Source organism: Oncorhynchus mykiss, chromosome 2, assembly GCF_057628025.1.
Source record: "Oncorhynchus mykiss isolate SJ-2025 chromosome 2, ASM5762802v1, whole genome shotgun sequence".
NCBI classification, from domain to species: Eukaryota; Metazoa; Chordata; class Actinopteri; order Salmoniformes; family Salmonidae; genus Oncorhynchus; species Oncorhynchus mykiss.
Genome location: NC_143023.1, coordinates 788,582 through 805,583, shown reverse-complemented (window position 1 = coordinate 805,583; position 17,002 = coordinate 788,582). Strand labels below are relative to the sequence as shown.

Genomic DNA, 17,002 nt, shown 5'->3' with positions numbered 1-17,002 from the left:
CAAGCGCGAGCGAACGAGAGAGAGAGAGAGACTGAAGAGAGAGAGAGAGACTGAAGAGAGAGGAAGAGAGAGAGACTGAAGAGAGAGAGACTGAAGAGAGAGGAAGAGAGAGAGAGACTGAAGAGAGAGGAAGAGAGAGAGAGACTGAAGAGAGAGGAAGAGAGAGAGACTGAAGACAGAGAGAGAGAGAGATGCCACTGAATGACGTTAGTCTGATAGAAGTATTTATAGAGAAGTTTAATCCTGGGTATTGGCTAAACTAAACCCTGATGATGTGCTGCTGCAGGCCAACGTGTTCTCTCCAACCAACCCCCTCAGGACAGAGCTGGGCAATGGAGCAGGCAGACCCGGAGACGGGGAGACAGGCAGTCGGGGAGACGGGCAGTCGGGGAGACGGGCAGTCGGGGGGAAGGGCAGTCGGGGGGAAGGGCAGTCGGGGGGAAGGGCAGTCGGGGGGAAGGGCAGTCGGGTAGACAGGCAGACGGGGGGAAGGGCAGTCGGGTAGACAGACAGAAATCATCCCTGCCCTAGGGAAAAGGTTGTGTTTTGCGGCCCACAATTCGGCAGGAACGTCTCTTTATACTTCTATAGGTCCATTTTTCAACCAGGACTCCAGTACTCAGCTAGCTAGGACAACATGAGCTAGCTAGCTAGCTAGGACTCCAGTACTCAGCTAGCTAGGACAACAGGAGTTAGCTAGCTAGGACTCCAGTACTCAGCTAGCTAGGACAACAGGAGTTAGCTAGCTAGGACTCCAGAACTCAGCTAGCTAGGATAACAGGAGCTAGCTGGCTAGGACAACAGGAGCTAGCTAGCTAGGACACCAGTACTCGGCTAGCTAGGACAACAGAAGCTAGCTAGCTAGGGCAACAGGAGACCTCTGGAAAAGCCGTGGACCAACCAGAGACCCCCGGAAGAGCCGTGGACCAACCAGAGACCTCCGGAAGAGCCGTGGACCAACCAGAGACCTCCGGAAGAGCCGTGGACCAACCAGAGACCTCCGGAAGAGCCGTGGACCAACCAGAGACCCTTAGGAAGAGCCGGGGACCAACCAGAGACCTCCGGAAGAGCCGTGGACCAACCAGAGACCTCCGGAAGAGCCGTGGACCAACCAGAGACCTCCGGAAGAGCCGTGGACCAACCAGAGACCCTTAGGAAGAGCCGTGGACCAACCAGAGACCCTTAGGAAGAGCCGTGGACCAACCAGAGACCCTTAGGAAGAGCCGTGGACCAACCAGAGACTCCTAGGAAGAGCCGTGGACCAACCAGAGACAAAGATTTTGCATTAAAGGGACCTGCATACTTTGAAAAGGCAGGTTGCCTCAGAACAGAGCCATATAGGCTATTTACAGCTCTGGGTTGCCTTGGTCAGATGCAGAATGATACAGAGAGGTCCCAGCTGATCTGTGACATTCACATCAAGCATGGCAATACTTAACTAAACACAGTAATGAACAGCTAGCTAGGAGTAGGTTTAGGACCCATCGTCAGAGGAGATGGGAAGAGGGGCAGACGACAAACTGCTGCCACAATATTTAACTAAACACAGGGATGAACAGCTAGCTAGGAGTAGGTTTAGGACCCATCCCATCGTCAGAGGAGATGGGAAGAGGGGCAGACGACAAACTGCTGCCACAATATTTAAAAAGGGAACTGGCTGACAGCTCTTAAAACTCACCCACTGAAATTCAAATAGACATAGGCTAAGTAATAACATAGATAGCCTATGTTATTACTTAGCCTATGTATGTTATTACTTAGCCTATGTAGGTCATTACTTAGCCTAAGTAATAACATAGATAGACATAGGCTAAGTAATAACATAGATAGACATAGGCTAAGTAATAAAATAGAATATGCCACAAAGCTTTCATCATCCTCTCTCACCTCTCACTCAAATGAGATCGCTTCTTTGGGATCTTCTGCATCAGATAAATGTCAGAAAGAGGATCATTTATCTGACCTAAATTTTCCACCATTTCCTAGCTTACCCCCCCCCCCCCACCAGCAGGCTGTTTGAAGTGTACATGTGAAACTCAAAATGTGGTGGATATATGCGATGCTCATCACTTCACCAGAGAAATGTCAGGGCTCTCTCTCTGTCTGTCTGTCGGCCTGTCTGCCGGCCTGTCTGTCTGTCGGCCTGTCTGCCGGCCTGTCTGTCTGTCTTCCTGTCTGTCGGCCTGTCTGCTGGCCTGTCTGTCTGTCGGCCTGTCTGCCGGCCTGTCTGTCTGTCTTCCTGTCTGTCGGCCTGTCTGCTGGCCTGTCTGTCTGTCGGCCTGTCTGTCGGCCTGTCTGTCTTCCTGTCTGTCGGCCTGTCTGTCTGTCTCCTAACATCAGTCTCTGTATGAGGAGAGATACTGTGTTCAAGAGGGATGAAAGGAGAGCGCTCAGATCAAACATACTTTTCTAATTGTAGACAACAAACGTCCCCAGAGAACTCATTTTCTGCTCATGTCCATCCTAACGTGATTGATACCGCTGTTCTGTTCTGTTCCAGGAACAGTCTCTACAGTCCTGTCCCCTCTATTGTAGGATTGATACCGCTGTTCTGTTCTGTTCCAGGAACAGTCTCTACAGTCCTGTCCCCTCTATTGTAGGATTGATACAGGTGTTCTGTTCCAGGAACAGTCTCTACAGTCCTGTCCTCTCTATTGTAGGATTGACTAAGGTGCTCTGTTCTGTTCCAGGAACAGTCTCTACAGCCCTGTCCTCTCTATTGTAGGATTGATACAGGTGCTCTGTTCTGTTCCAGGAACAGTCTCTACAGTCCTGTCCTCTCTATTGTAGGGTTGATACAGGTGTTCTGTTCTGTTCCAGGAACAGTCTCTACAGTCCTGTCCTCTCTATTGTAGGATTGATACAGGTGTTCTGTTCCAGGAACAGTCTCTACAGCCCTGTCCTCTCTATTGTAGGGTTGATACAGGTGTTCTGTTCTGTTCCAGGAACAGTCTCTACAGTCCTGTCCTCTCTATTGTAGGATTGACTAAGGTGTTCTGTTCCAGGAACAGTCTCTACAGCCCTGTCCTCTCTATTGTAGGATTGATACAGGTGTTCTGTTCTGTTCCAGGAACAGTCTCTACAGCCCTGTCCTCTCTATTGTAGGGTTGATACAGGTGTTCTGTTCTGTTCCAGGAACAGTCTCTACAGTCCTGTCCTCTCTATTGTAGGGTTGATACAGGTGTTCTGTTCCAGGAACAGTCTCTACAGTCCTGTCCTCTCTATTGTAGGATTGATACAGGTGTTCTGTTCTGTTCCAGGAACAGTCTCTACAGTCCTGTCCTCTCTATTGTAGGATTGATACAGGTGTTCTGTTCCAGGAACAGTCTCTACAGCCCTGTCCTCTCTATTGTAGGGTTGATACAGGTGTTCTGTTCTGTTCCAGGAACAGTCTCTACAGTCCTGTCCTCTCTATTGTAGGATTGATACAGGTGTTCTGTTCCAGGAACAGTCTCTACAGTCCTGTCCTCTCTATTGTAGGATTGATACAGGTGTTCTGTTCTGTTCCAGGAACAGTCTCTACAGCCCTGTCCTCTCTATTGTAGGATTGATACAGGTGTTCTGTTCCAGGAACAGTCTCTACAGCCCTGTCCTCTCTATTGTAGGATTGATACAGGTGTTCTGTTCCAGGAACAGTCTCTACAGTCCTGTCCCCTCTATTGTAGGGTTGATACAGGTGTTCTGTTCTGTTCCAGGAACAGTCTCTACAGTCCTGTCCTCTCTATTGTAGGATTGATACAGGTGTTCTGTTCCAGGAACAGTCTCTACAGCCCTGTCCTCTCTATTGTAGGATTGATACAGGTGTTCTGTTCCAGGAACAGTCTCTACAGTCCTGTCCCCTCTATTGTAGGGTTGATACAGGTGTTCTGTTCTGTTCCAGGAACAGTCTCTACAGTCCTGTCCCCTCTATTGTAGGGTTGATACAGGTGTTCTGTTCTGTTCCAGGAACAGTCTCTACAGTCCTGTCCTCTCTATTGTAGGGTTGATACAGGTGTTCTGTTCTGTTCCAGGAACAGTTTCTACAGTCCTGTCCTCTCTATTGTAGGATTGATACCGGTGTTCTGTTCTGTTCCAGGAACAGTCTCTACAGTCCTGTCCTCTCTATTGTAGGATTGATACCGGTGTTCTGTTCTGTTCCAGGAACAGTCTCTACAGTCCTGTCCTCTCTATTGTAGGATTGACCAAGGTGTTCTGTTCCAGGAACAGTCTCTACAGCCCTGTCCTCTCTATTGTAGGATTGATACAGGTGCTCTGTTCTGTTCCAGGAACAGTCTCTACAGCCCTGTCCTCTCTATGAGATGCTTTTTATCCTGGGCACTTTTGAAACCCAAAAGCCACCAATCCCCTGCATCGTGTATACAATGCTCCCAGAGGAATGTTGTGTGTGTGTGTCTCTTTAGCCCTCTAGACAGCTACACTAGTCTGTCAGTCCACGGTTCTCATTACCACATACAGCCTCCTGGGAATGAAGTCTCTCTACTTCAGGATGTTGTTTTTTGTATTAAAGCAGACAGTCATTTCTGAATCCCTCTCAGTATTTCTCAAAAGGCAAGTGTATGCCTAGTAATAACAAATAATAATAGTAGTAAAAACAATAATAACCATAATAATAATTATAAATAATAACAATAAATAATAAATAACAATTACAATAATAATTACCATAATAATAATTATAAATAATAACAATTACAATAATAATAATAATTATAAATAATAATAACCATAATAATAATTATAAATAATAATAACCATAATAATAATAATTATAAATAATAATAACCAGAATAATAATTACAAATAATAATAACCATAATAATCATTATAAATAATAATAACCATAATAATAATTACAAATAATAATAACCATAATAATAATTATAAATAATAATAACCATAATAATAATTATAAATAATAATAACCATAATAATAATTATAAATAATAATAACCATAATAATAATTATAAATAATAATAACCATAATAATAATTATAAATAATAATAACCATAATAATAATTATAAATAATAATAACCATAATAATAATTATAAATAATAATAACCATAATAATAATTATAAATAATAATAACCATAATAATAGTTATAAATAATAATAACCATAATAATAATAACAATTACAATAATAATAACCATAATAATAATTATAAATAATAATAACCATAATAATAATTATAAATAATAACCATAATAATAATAAATAACAACTACAATAACGTATTTAAAGGTTATTACTAAGTTCTAATATGGTATTAATATCAGAGGATGAACCCCTGCAGGATGGCAATAACTTCCTTATAGACAGAGAGAGAGGAAAGCAGGATATGTCCCACAATGGGCCACTGTGAGGGAGAAATAACATGGCTTCCGCCTGGTCAAACCAGACTGCCCTCTCTCTCTCCATCTGACCCAGTCTCTAGCTAGTCAACCAGACTACCCTCTCTCTCTCTCTCCATCTGACCCAGTCTCTAGCTATTAAACCAGACTGTCCTCTCTCTCTCCATCTGACCTAGTCTCTAGCTATTAAACCAGACTGCCCTCTCTCTCTCTCCATCTGACCCAGTCTCTAGCTAGTAAACCAGACTGCCCTCTCTCTCTCCATCTGACCCAGTCTCTAGCTAGTAAACCAGACTGCCCTCTCTCTCTCTCCATCTGACCCAGTCTCTAGCTAGTAAACCAGACTGCCCTCTCTCTCCATCTGACCCAGTCTCTCGCTAGTAAACCAGACTGCCCTCTCTCTCTCTCCATCTGACCCAGTCTCTAGATAGGAACCACGCCTGTGTCCCGAATGGCATCCTAGTCCCCTTTTTAGTGCACTACTTTTGACTAGGGTCAATAAGTCCCCTATGTAGGGAATAGGGTGCCGTTTCAGGATGCCTGTCTCATTAGGTCTCTGAATCTCTGTTTCTTTGTAATATAATGCCTGATCAAAAATGTTTTTAAACACACAGTATTATGAAGCCTGTGGATATGTGTTGTGTTGACATTCAGTATGCATTTGATAGATGCTGTATGGGTCACACGGGAATAATAAAACAGGTTTATGTTGTCATGAAGGTTATTTCCTGCTAGTCGATCCAAGGTTGTAGGCTGCTGGTATATTTAGTCATAGAAGTCTTTTCTGACCAATCATTTCTCTGTTATGGCCTCTTCAATGCAGCGTCAACATGGTGACCAACCATTTCTCTGTTATGGCCTCTTCAATGCATGCATAGCCTCAGCTCTGGGCCTAGCTATACTGAACATAGCCTCAGATCTGGGCCTAGCTATACTGAACATAGCCTCAGATCTGGGCCTAGCTATACTGAACATAGCCTCAGCTCTGGGCCTAGCTACAGCTCTGGGCCTAGCTCCAGATCTGGGACTAGCTATACTGAACACATGTAAGCCTACAATAAGCCGAAGTCTAAATAGTAGTCCCTCCTGGCGAAGAGGAAGTATCAGTGGAAACATAAAAACCCCATTTCATCCATTGAAGCACTTCCCAGGTCTGCTGTCTGTGTCCACACAGAGCTAACGGCTTGGACTTCAGACAGGACACGCTAACCCCAGCCAGCTTTAAGGATTCCCCATTGGAAAAACATCTTACAGAGGATTGGGAGAACTTTAAAAGTGATTAGCCAGGTGATGTGACCAGGTGTGTATAAACCAGAGCCCAGGTGCATCACATAGGATCACAACTCCACAGAACCAAAAAATAACATATTCTACCGATTTGTATGGATACAGAAATGGTACAAGCTATAAATTAAAATGTAGAAAGCATCAGATAAAAGACTGGAAAATAAAGAGAAATGTAATAAAAAATTGTTCAATGGGCCTCCCGGGTGGCGCAGTGGTTAAGGGCCCTGTACTGCAGTGCCAGCTGTGCCACCAGAGACTCTGGGTTCGCGCCCAGGCTCTGTCGTAACCGACCGCGACCGGGAGGTCCGTGGGGCGACGCACACTTGGCCTAGCATCGTCCGAGTTAGGGAGGGTTTGGCCGGTAGGGATGTCCTTGTCTCATCGCGCACCAGCGACTCCTGTGGCGGGCCGGGCGCAGAGCGCGCTAACCAAGGTTGTCAGGTGCACGGTGTTTCCTCCGACACATTGGTGCGGCTGGCTTCCGGGTTGGATGCGCGCTGTGTTAAGAAGCAGTGCGGCTTGGTTGGGTTGTGTATCGGAGGACGCATGACTCTCAACCTTCGTCTCTCCCGAGCCCGTACGGGAGTTGTAGCGATGAGACAAGATAGTAGCTACTAACAATTGGATACCACGAAATTGGGGAGAAAAAGGGGGTAAAAAATGTTTAAAATATATATATTTTTTAATTGTTCAACATGAACGCTAGCAGCATTTTCACATGGAGTCATACAGTATCTGTACCAGCTCTGTATTTATCCCAATGGAGAGCCTCTGGCTGAGAGGACTTCACTTCAGCAGGGTACTGGAGGTATAGAGCCCCACCGTGGAGGTGGTGTCATAATACCCATAAAACCTAGCGGGTCAAAAACAGGGAAATGGTTCCAATCTTTCTCTCACCATTCATTTTCCCCCCCCTATAGGGGATTTTAGAAACAGTTAAAATAAGGGCTGTGTTTGGTGTAGTTTACCCCGGTGTGGCGTTTTAATTACCATGTCAATCTCTCTAGGACAAGGTGACTTTCATCAATATATCTCTAGGACAAGGTGACTTTTATCAATATATCTCTAGGACAAGGTGACTTTTATCAATATATCTCTAGGACATTAGTCATAAGTGATGTTCCTTTGTTAGGGTTTGACTCCTCTTCATCATCTTAGTTTCCCTGGAAACAGTTGACAGGTCGATGAATCTTAGTTTCCCTGGAAACAGTTGACAGGTCGATGCATCTTAGCCGCCCTGGTAACAGTTGAGAGGTCGATGCATCTTAGTTTCCCTGGAAACAGTTGACAGGTCGATGCATCTTTCCATAATATGGACTTGGTCTTTTACCAAATAGGGCTATCTTCTGTATACCACCCCTACCTAGTCACAAAAACAACTGATTGGCTCAAACTCATTAAGACGGAAAGAAATTACACAAATTAACTTTTAACAAGGCACACCTGTTAATTGAAATGCATTCCAGGTGACTGCCTCATGAAGCTGGTTGAGAGAATGCCAAGAGTGTGCAAAGCTGTCAAGGCAAAAAGGGTGGCTACTTCAAAGAATCTCAAAACTTCTTTGGTTACTATATGATTCCATGTGTGTTTTTTCATAGTTTTGATGTCTTCACTATTATTCAACAATGTAGAAAACCCCTTGAATGATTAGGTGTGTCCAAACGTATGACTGGTAGTGTACGTGGGCCAGTGTCTACAGGGTAGATGTTCTTGTTGTCGGCTCATCTGTGTGGACAGAAGGCATAGTAGGTCCTCAGCTGATCCATAAAGGGCAGACAATGTTCCTTCCTGTGAAGGCAGGGTTGATAGTGGGGGGGGGGGGGTCACACAGCCCCACAGCACACAGAAACAGCCTCACACCACACACACAGCCCCACACCACACAGAAACAGCCCCACACCACACAGAAACAGCCCCACACAGAAACAGCCCCACACCACACAGAAACAGCCCCACACAGTAACAGCCCCACACAGTAACAGCCCCACACAGTAACAGCCCCACACAGTAACAGCCCCACACAGTGACAGCCCCACACCACACAGAAACAGCCACACTAGAGCCCTGCGTGTATTTTAAGCCGGAATCCTACCCATACCCACGACGCTCAACGCCCTACACTATCCAGGCCCGATTGCTTCTGCCAAATTTAAACCCCCGGCCCTGTCCGAAATAAGTTCCTTCCGTCAGTAAATCCATGAGCTGCTTCTGTCAGTCTGTGACTCGCTCCCTGCGCCACTCGCTCTGCATGCACTCTGCTCATGGCGCTCTGAGTATCCATAGCAACGGCTCTGCTCAATGAAGAGACATGAGAGCAGTTAGCAGTTAGTTACGTTGTCACTCTAAAAACTCTGACAAAACTCAAGGAACATTATTAGTTGGTGTGAAATAAAAATCTGTGGTGTTTTATATTTGACGAGGTTGAAGGACTTCTGACACCACGTTATGATCTTAGTCCGACATGACGGGACTGGAAATGTCTCAGGTTAAAGAAATGTTAGGGTTCCCCAAGCCTGGCCCCTAGTTACTGATGAAGTAAACAGGCCTGGCCCCTAGTTACTGATGAAGTAAACAGGCCCGGCCTTAGTTACTGATGAAAGAAAACGGGCCCGGCCCTAGTTACTGATGAAAGAAAACAGGCCCGGCCCTAACCCGATGTATCCTGTCGGGGCCCGTCGTGCTGGGGTAGGAGAGCTCTAAGCCACCCAGCACCATCCACACACAGCACCACCACAGTCAGGAAGTTTAAACAGGACACATTCCAGGGGCCATTGCCTGCATCCCAAATGGCTCCCTATTCCCTATATAAGTGCACTACTTTTGGCCAGAGACCTATCAGCCCTGGTCAAAACTAGTGCACTAACTAGGGAATAGGGAGCCAATTGGGAAGCAAGCTACAGAGTGGGGTCCTGCTGCTGGGAAGTGACTGAGTCAACAGTGGGAGGTAGGCTTTCCCTGCTGTCACCGGGGCAGTGTAACCAGACTACCCCACTAACCCATCAATGAGCCACAGTCCAACACACAGGGCAGGGTTGTGTTCATAAGGCAATAAAACGCAATGAAAACAAGACTCAAAACAGGCCGGAGGGACTAAGAGGACATCGTCCAATGAGAAGAGCTTGTTTTGTTTTAAAGTGGAGAGGTTTCAAAACGTTGTGCCCTGATGAACGTGTGCCAGCTGAGCCACGGTCAGAGTAACAACAGTACTGTAGGGTCTGGAGGACAGGGAGCCCACTGACTAAACAGAGACCGGGTCAGTTTATTCAGACGGTTTTAATGCCAGGGAAGGGACCTGGGCTTCCTGAACATGGTCATTCAGAAGGGTTTGACCTCAGAGCAGCAGGAACAATATGCAGTAGCTCTGTGACTGACTGACTGATAGTCCAGTATCTATCAGTCTGTCTGTGACTGACTGGCTGACTGACTGACTGACTGACTGACTGACTGACTGACTGACTGACTGATACTGGACTGTCTGGCTGACAGACTGTGACTGACTGACTGTGACTGGCTGCCTGATCGTAGACTGTGACTGATCGTAGACTGTGACTGATCGTAGACTGTGACTGATATTAGCAGCACCATCAGACCAGCAGTGGTAATTCTAGATGTTGACTGGAGATTAGACCCATCTGGTTCAATAAAAAGGGACAAATTTGGATGCAAAGATTCAACATACTTTGCCTCCTGGTTTCAGAGTGGTGGGCCTTCAACTGGCTTTCAACACTACATTGTTCTTGTCAATACGACCTGAAACAAACAGGGAGAGTCTCACCGGTATAAAACAAACACACTGGGCAGTATCACTGTTATAAACACACTGGGCAGTATCACTGTTATAAGCACACTGTTATAAACACGCAGGGCAGTATCACTGTTATAAACACACTGGGCAGTACCACTGTTATAAACACACTGGGCAGTATCACTGTTATAAACACACTGGGCAGTATCACTGTTATAAACACACTGGGCAGTACCACTGTTATAAACACACTGGGCAGTATCACTGTTATAAACACACTGGGCAGTATCACTGTTATAAACACACTGGGCAGTACCACTGTTATAAACACACTGGGCAGTACCACTGTTATAAACACACTGTGCAGTATCACTGCTATAAACACACTGGGCAGTATCACTGTTATAAACACACTGGGCAGTACCACTGTTATAAACACACTGGGCAGTACCACTGTTATAAACACACTGGGCAGTATCACTGTTATAAACACACTGGGCAGTATCACTGTTATAAACACACTGGGCAGTATCACTGTTATAAACACACTGGGCAGTACCACTGTTATAAACACACTGGGCAGTACCACTGTTATAAACACACTGGGCAGTATCACTGTTATAAACACACTGGGCAGTATCACTGTTATAAACACACTGGGCAGTATCACTGTTATAAACACACTGTTATAAACACACTGGGCAGTATCACTGCTATAAACACACTGGGCAGTATCACTGTTATAAACACACTGTTATAAACACACTGGGCAGTATCACTGCTATAAACACACTGGGCAGTATCACTGTTATAAACACACTGGACACTATCACTGTTATAAACACAATGGGCAGTACCACTGTTATAAGCACACTGGGCAGTATCACTGTTATAAACACACTGGGCAGTATCACTGTTATAAACACACTGGGCAGTACCACTGTTATAAACACACTGGGCAGTATCACTGTTATAAACACACTGTTATAAACACACTGGGCAGTATCACTGCTATAAACACACTGGGCAGTATCACTGTTATAAACACACTGTTATAAACACGCTGGGCAGTATCACTGCTATAAACACACTGGGCAGTATCACTGTTATAAACACACTGGGCACTATCACTGTTATAAACACAATGGGCAGTACCACTGTTATAAACACACTGGGCAGTATCACTGTTATAAACACACTGGGCAGTATCACTGTTATAAACACACTGGGCAGTACCACTATTATAAACACACTGGGCAGTACCACTGTTATAAACACACTGTTATAAACACACTGGGCAGTATCACTGTTATAAACACACTGTTATAAACACGCTGGGCAGTATCACTGCTATAAACACACTGGGCAGTATCACTGTTATAAACACACTGGGCAGTATCACTGTTATAAACACACTGGGCAGTACCACTGTTATAAACACACTGGGCAGTACCACTGTTATAAACACACTGGGCAGTATCACTGTTATAAACACACTGGGCAGTATCACTGTTATAAACACACTGTTATAAACACACTGGGCAGTATCACTGTTATAAACACACTGGGCAGTACCACTGCTATAAACACACTGGGCAGTATCACTGCTATAAACACACTGGGCAGTATCACTGCTATAAACACACTGGGCAGTACCACTGCTATAAACACACTGGGCAGTACCACTGCTATTAACACACTGGGCAGTACCACTGCTATAAACACACTGGGCAGTACCACTGCTATAAACACACTGGGCAGTACCACTGCTATAAACACACTGGGCAGTACCACTGCTATAAACACACTGGGCAGTATCACTGTTATAAACACACTGGGCAGTATCACTGTTATAAACATGCTGGGCAGTACCACTGCTATAAACACACTAGGCAGTACCACTGCTATAAACACACTGGGCAGTATCACTGCTATAAACACACTGGGCAGTATCACTGTTAAACACACTGGGCAGTACCACTGCTATAAACACACTGGGCAGTATCACTGTTATAAACATGCTGGGCAGTACCACTGCTATAAACACACTGGGCAGTATCACTGTTATAAACACACTGGGCAGTATCACTGCTATAAACACACTGGGCAGTACCACTGATATAAACACACTGGGCAGTACCACTGATAAACACACTGGGCAGTACCACTGATATAAACACACTGGGCAGTACCACTGATATAAACACACTGGGCAGTACCACTGCTATAAACACACTGGGCAGTACCACTGCTATAAACACACTGGGCAGTACCACTGTTATAAACACACTGGGCAGTATCACTGTTATAAACACACTGGGCAGTACCACTGATATAAACACACTGGGCAGTACCACTGTTATAAACACACTGGGCAGTATCACTGTTATAAACACACTGGGCAGTATCACTGTTATTCCATTCTATTAATGAGATCTGTTTCAATATCGACTGAGTTAATGAATTCCCTTGGGTCCGAACAAACTCAGACAACACTGATCCATTGATGTGTCCCACGCCAGCCACACATCAAGGCTGGTGAGTGATGTCACACTGCCACCCTCACATTTACCTGAAAAAAATCTAAAACGACAACAGACCTCTCTCTATACAGGACCATGGCAATAGTAATGTACTTACTTGTCATATTCGGCGTTGTCGAGGTCACAGCGGGCATCCTTGTGCTTCTGCCAGTCTTTCCCGTGTTTACATGTGGTGAGTAGCACCACGTCCTCGGAGTTATGGACGTGATATAACGCATTCCTCGTGTCTGATCCGATTCCAGTGAGGTATCGTTTCCCTTTGAACACAAGCATGTATTTCCTGTACGGTGGGATAGAGTTGTGTTTTAAAAAGCCCCTCTCCCCTCCGGCGCTGGGGTGGTCTTTCCCAAAAAGAGGGATGGAGACATCGAAATTGGGTCTGAAGTTCTCTGCGCCGATGCTTGCCTTGGCTAGCATGGCCTGTCCAAAGTCGAAGCCCAGATCTTCCGTGTAGTCGGGCCAAGTTCCCGAATAGAGGTTGAAGATGAGGTGATTCTTTCCGTTATTCCACAGATGCGAGTTATGGACTTTAGTTCTGAGGTTGTGAACATACTGCGGAGACAGAATGTCCCTGTCTAGAGTGTCCAAACTCAGGACAAACAGACAAGCCTGTCCCGGGTCAGACGTATAGAACCTGGAAGCCTCAATGGAAGATAAAATATTCTGATAACTCTCTGACATCTTCTCTCCTTTCTGTTGCGGGTAAAGGTAAACTTTAAATCCGTTGGTTTTGCACAAGGAAAAATCAAAGCAGGAGTCCATCCGGCAACGTTTCCCGTTATAAACTCCCGAAATGACATCCCTCTTCTGTCGTGGCGATATGTGAACGTTGTACTCCTCGGTCTCCATTTGGTCCCAGGGGCTGAACGGCTGCAGGGACCCCGAGAAGTGGTGCCACTGGGGACTCCCGTGGTGTCCATCGAGGCTGCGGTCATCACGCCGGTTGTTGCTTCTGGATAGCGGGGTTTGCATCCCTCCAAAGTACAACAACAGAATGAGACACGCACCGGCGGAGAACAGAATTAAGTACCGTTTTTTGGCCTGCATGTGTCCTTCGATCAGGGTCGAGATGTCTAGTAAATCCAACGAGCCCCGATGAAGTTTCACTCCTCTCGCCACTACTTCCAATTGAACGGCTGCGCCATCTTCCTGCAGCCAGGAAGGGTTTAGCGCTCAACACGTCCACCACCTTCTGATTCCTTTCCCCAAGCCGACGATTGATCCAGCGCATGTGGGCGATTTATAATGATCATTTACTTCTCCCCTTGTCAATAGTTATGGCTAACAGTGGCTATCTTCCAGCACTTAGGAGTAGACTACCTTCCTGGTAAGTTAGGGATTGAAGATGCACCCGGACCTTACATTTCTTTATGCCATTAGCGGATTCGTCTTCAGTGTTTCATCTGCCTGTATGAAAAAGAAGCAGGTGTTTTCACTTACACTTTCTTGCTTTGTAGCCTAACGCTCCAGCAACACACAATCACAATTTTCTAGCCAGCTACACGGGGCGACAAGAATGTAGCCAACTTGGCTAGCTTGCCCAAACATCCAGAGATTCAGGACTCACATTATAACGGTCCGTGTTGGACTACTCCATGGTCCAAACGAACTATATAACATAATGTTGGAGGGTACCAAGCCTGATATCTAGCCTTCTGGTCCATATGAATTTCTGCACTTCAATCAATAGTTGAAAGCAATTCGACTTGGCAGCATTCACAACACTATTTCTCTCTCATTTACTCTCCTAGTCCAAGGAAAGACAACGCAGTCTCTTGAAGCGTCGGGAAATTATTGTTACACATTTGAAAGAAACATATCCGTAACATATCCCAATTGTAAAAAATGTTTGGTGAGTTGTTCTGGATCTCACACGGAGGCATTCCAACCCTACGGCGTCTGATGACGATATGACGTTCTTCCATAACGCACTGGGCTTTTTCATTGGTTCGCGTCATATACCGAAACAGGCGGGGCTTCCGCATCCCATTCACAACTGGAGACCCGCCAAGAGTAACCTAACCCTAGAGGTTAGAGATGCATGACAGGGTTTCTCTATTGCATTGCTTTTATTTTAAATATATCTCATTTTAACAGCACATTTTGGTTCGACCTCTCCTAACTGTTATTTATTTATCTTGCTCCTTTGCACGCCAGTATCTCTACTTGCACATTCATCTTCTGCACATCTACCATTCCAGTGTTTAATTGCTATATTGTAATTACTTCGCCACCATGGCCTATTTATTGCCTTAACTCCCTTATCTTACCTCATTTGCACACGCTGTATATAAACTTTTTACTTTCTTTTGTTCTACTGTATTATTGACTGTATGTTTTGTTTACTCCATGTGTAACTCTGTGTTGTTGTATTGTGTCAAATTGCTTTGCTTTTGTCTTGGCCAGGTCGCAGTTGCAAATGAGAACTTGTTCTCAACTAGCCTACCTGGTGAAATAAAGGTGAAATAAAAAATAAAAACACATTTCTAACTCATTTTCATTCATCCTCTTGATGATAGTCTAGGACTATATTCTAATTTATTCTTTATGCAAATGCAGAGTACAGACAAAACTGCTTCCTTTTGATTTTCAGCTCATACTGGGGCTCAAAACCCCAGGAGCTCTGCCTCACAAACCACCCAGTGACTGACCACCCTTCTGAAGCGTCTTATCCAGTCGTCACCGAAAAGCTAGCTACCGGAGCCATTCAGCTAGCTACCGGAGCCATTCAGCTAGCTACCGGAGCCATTCAGTTAGCTACCGGAGCCATTCAGCTAGCTACCGGAGCCATTCAGCTAGCTACCGGAGCCATTCAGGCTGAGGAGTGAGCTTCCCATCTGCTACACTGGCACAATACTTGCAAAGCACTTTGCATCTCTCCTTGCAGGGCACTAATACACTGTTGTTCCCATTCAGCACAACCTCTGACCCCCCCCCCCTAATCTCACTATTCTGATTGGGCTTTGAGGAACTCTGCAATGAAGACAGGATGAGCCCTGTCACAGCAGAGCACCAGACACTACGGCTGAATTGGTTGGAAGCGTTCTGCAAAGGTGCAGGATACCACTAGCTCCCAGCAGCACACTGTGATTGGACGGTGCAGGATACCACTAGCTCCCACCAGCACACTGTGAATGGACGGTGCAGGATACCACTAGCTCCCGCCAGCACACTGTGATTGGACGGTGCAGGATACCACTAGCTCCCACCAGCACACTGTGAATGGCATATTTATGCTGTTATATACGTCCATCCACAGGATGATATTACCAACACTCGTGTTGTTTTCAGGAGATGGCTGACTACTTCATATATCAGCTTTAGTTATGTTGCTTATAAATCTTTTGGGCTTGTAGTCTTGAGGCATGTCCTCCTGGCCTGATCTGTTTTCACAGCTGCCGTGGTCTGAAAGAGATCGGAAAGACTAGAAGTGATTCTGCAGAGCGGAGAGACAGGAGGTGTTTGCATCCCAAATGGCACCCTATTCCCTATATAGTGCACTACTTTTGACTAGAGCCCATAAGGTTTTAGACCAGGGCTCTGGTCCAAAGTAGTGCACTATATAGGGAATAGTGCTCTGGTCCAAAGTAGTGCACTATATAGGGAATAGGGCTCTGGTCCAAAGTAGTGCAATATATAGGGAATAGGGCTCTGGTTTCGAAGTAGTGCACTATATAGGGAATAGGGTTCTGGTCCAAAGTAGTGCACTATATAGAGAATAAGGTGTCAGTTGGGACACAGCCAGGGAGTGAGCGAAAGAGGAATTTGACCTGCGTTCCTCGGGAGCTGTGGAGCAGGGTCTGTGTTCGGTGGACAGCGGGTGCTGCTCCTATGGTCCACTGATCAAAGACAAGTCCTCCTCCTCCTCTCCTCCTCTCATCATTCCTCTCCTCCCTATTCCTCTTCCTCTCCTCCTTCCTGTCCTCCTCTCCTCCTTCCTGTCTTCCTTTCTCTCTTCCCTATTCATCCTCCTTCCTTTCCTCCCTATTCCTCCTCCCCTCCCCATTCCTCCTTGGCCCAACCTTCCTTCCATCCCTCTCTCTTTCATTAGATTAGATTAGGTGAAGTAGT

General features: G+C 45.5%; 1 protein-coding gene across 2 annotated transcripts in view; it reads right to left on the bottom strand.

Moving 5' to 3' along the window:
- The window catches only part of LOC110511734 (exostosin-1a), a 77,392-nt gene extending 62,133 nt beyond the window's left edge, over nucleotides 1-15,259 (bottom strand). The window contains exons 1-2 of one of the 2 annotated variants that reach the window (XM_090215869.1): nucleotides 14,499-14,854; nucleotides 13,029-14,338 (exon numbers count right to left, since the gene is read on the bottom strand). In XM_090215869.1, the coding sequence (XP_090071995.1) occupies nucleotides 13,029-13,978 (950 nt within the window). In that variant the 5' untranslated portion in view covers nucleotides 13,979-14,338; nucleotides 14,499-14,854. Of the gene's footprint in view, nucleotides 1-13,028 lie in introns of both variants that reach the window. The other variant, XM_090215866.1, reaches the window with a different exon arrangement.
- Between the last annotated feature and the right edge of the window lie 1,743 nt (nucleotides 15,260-17,002).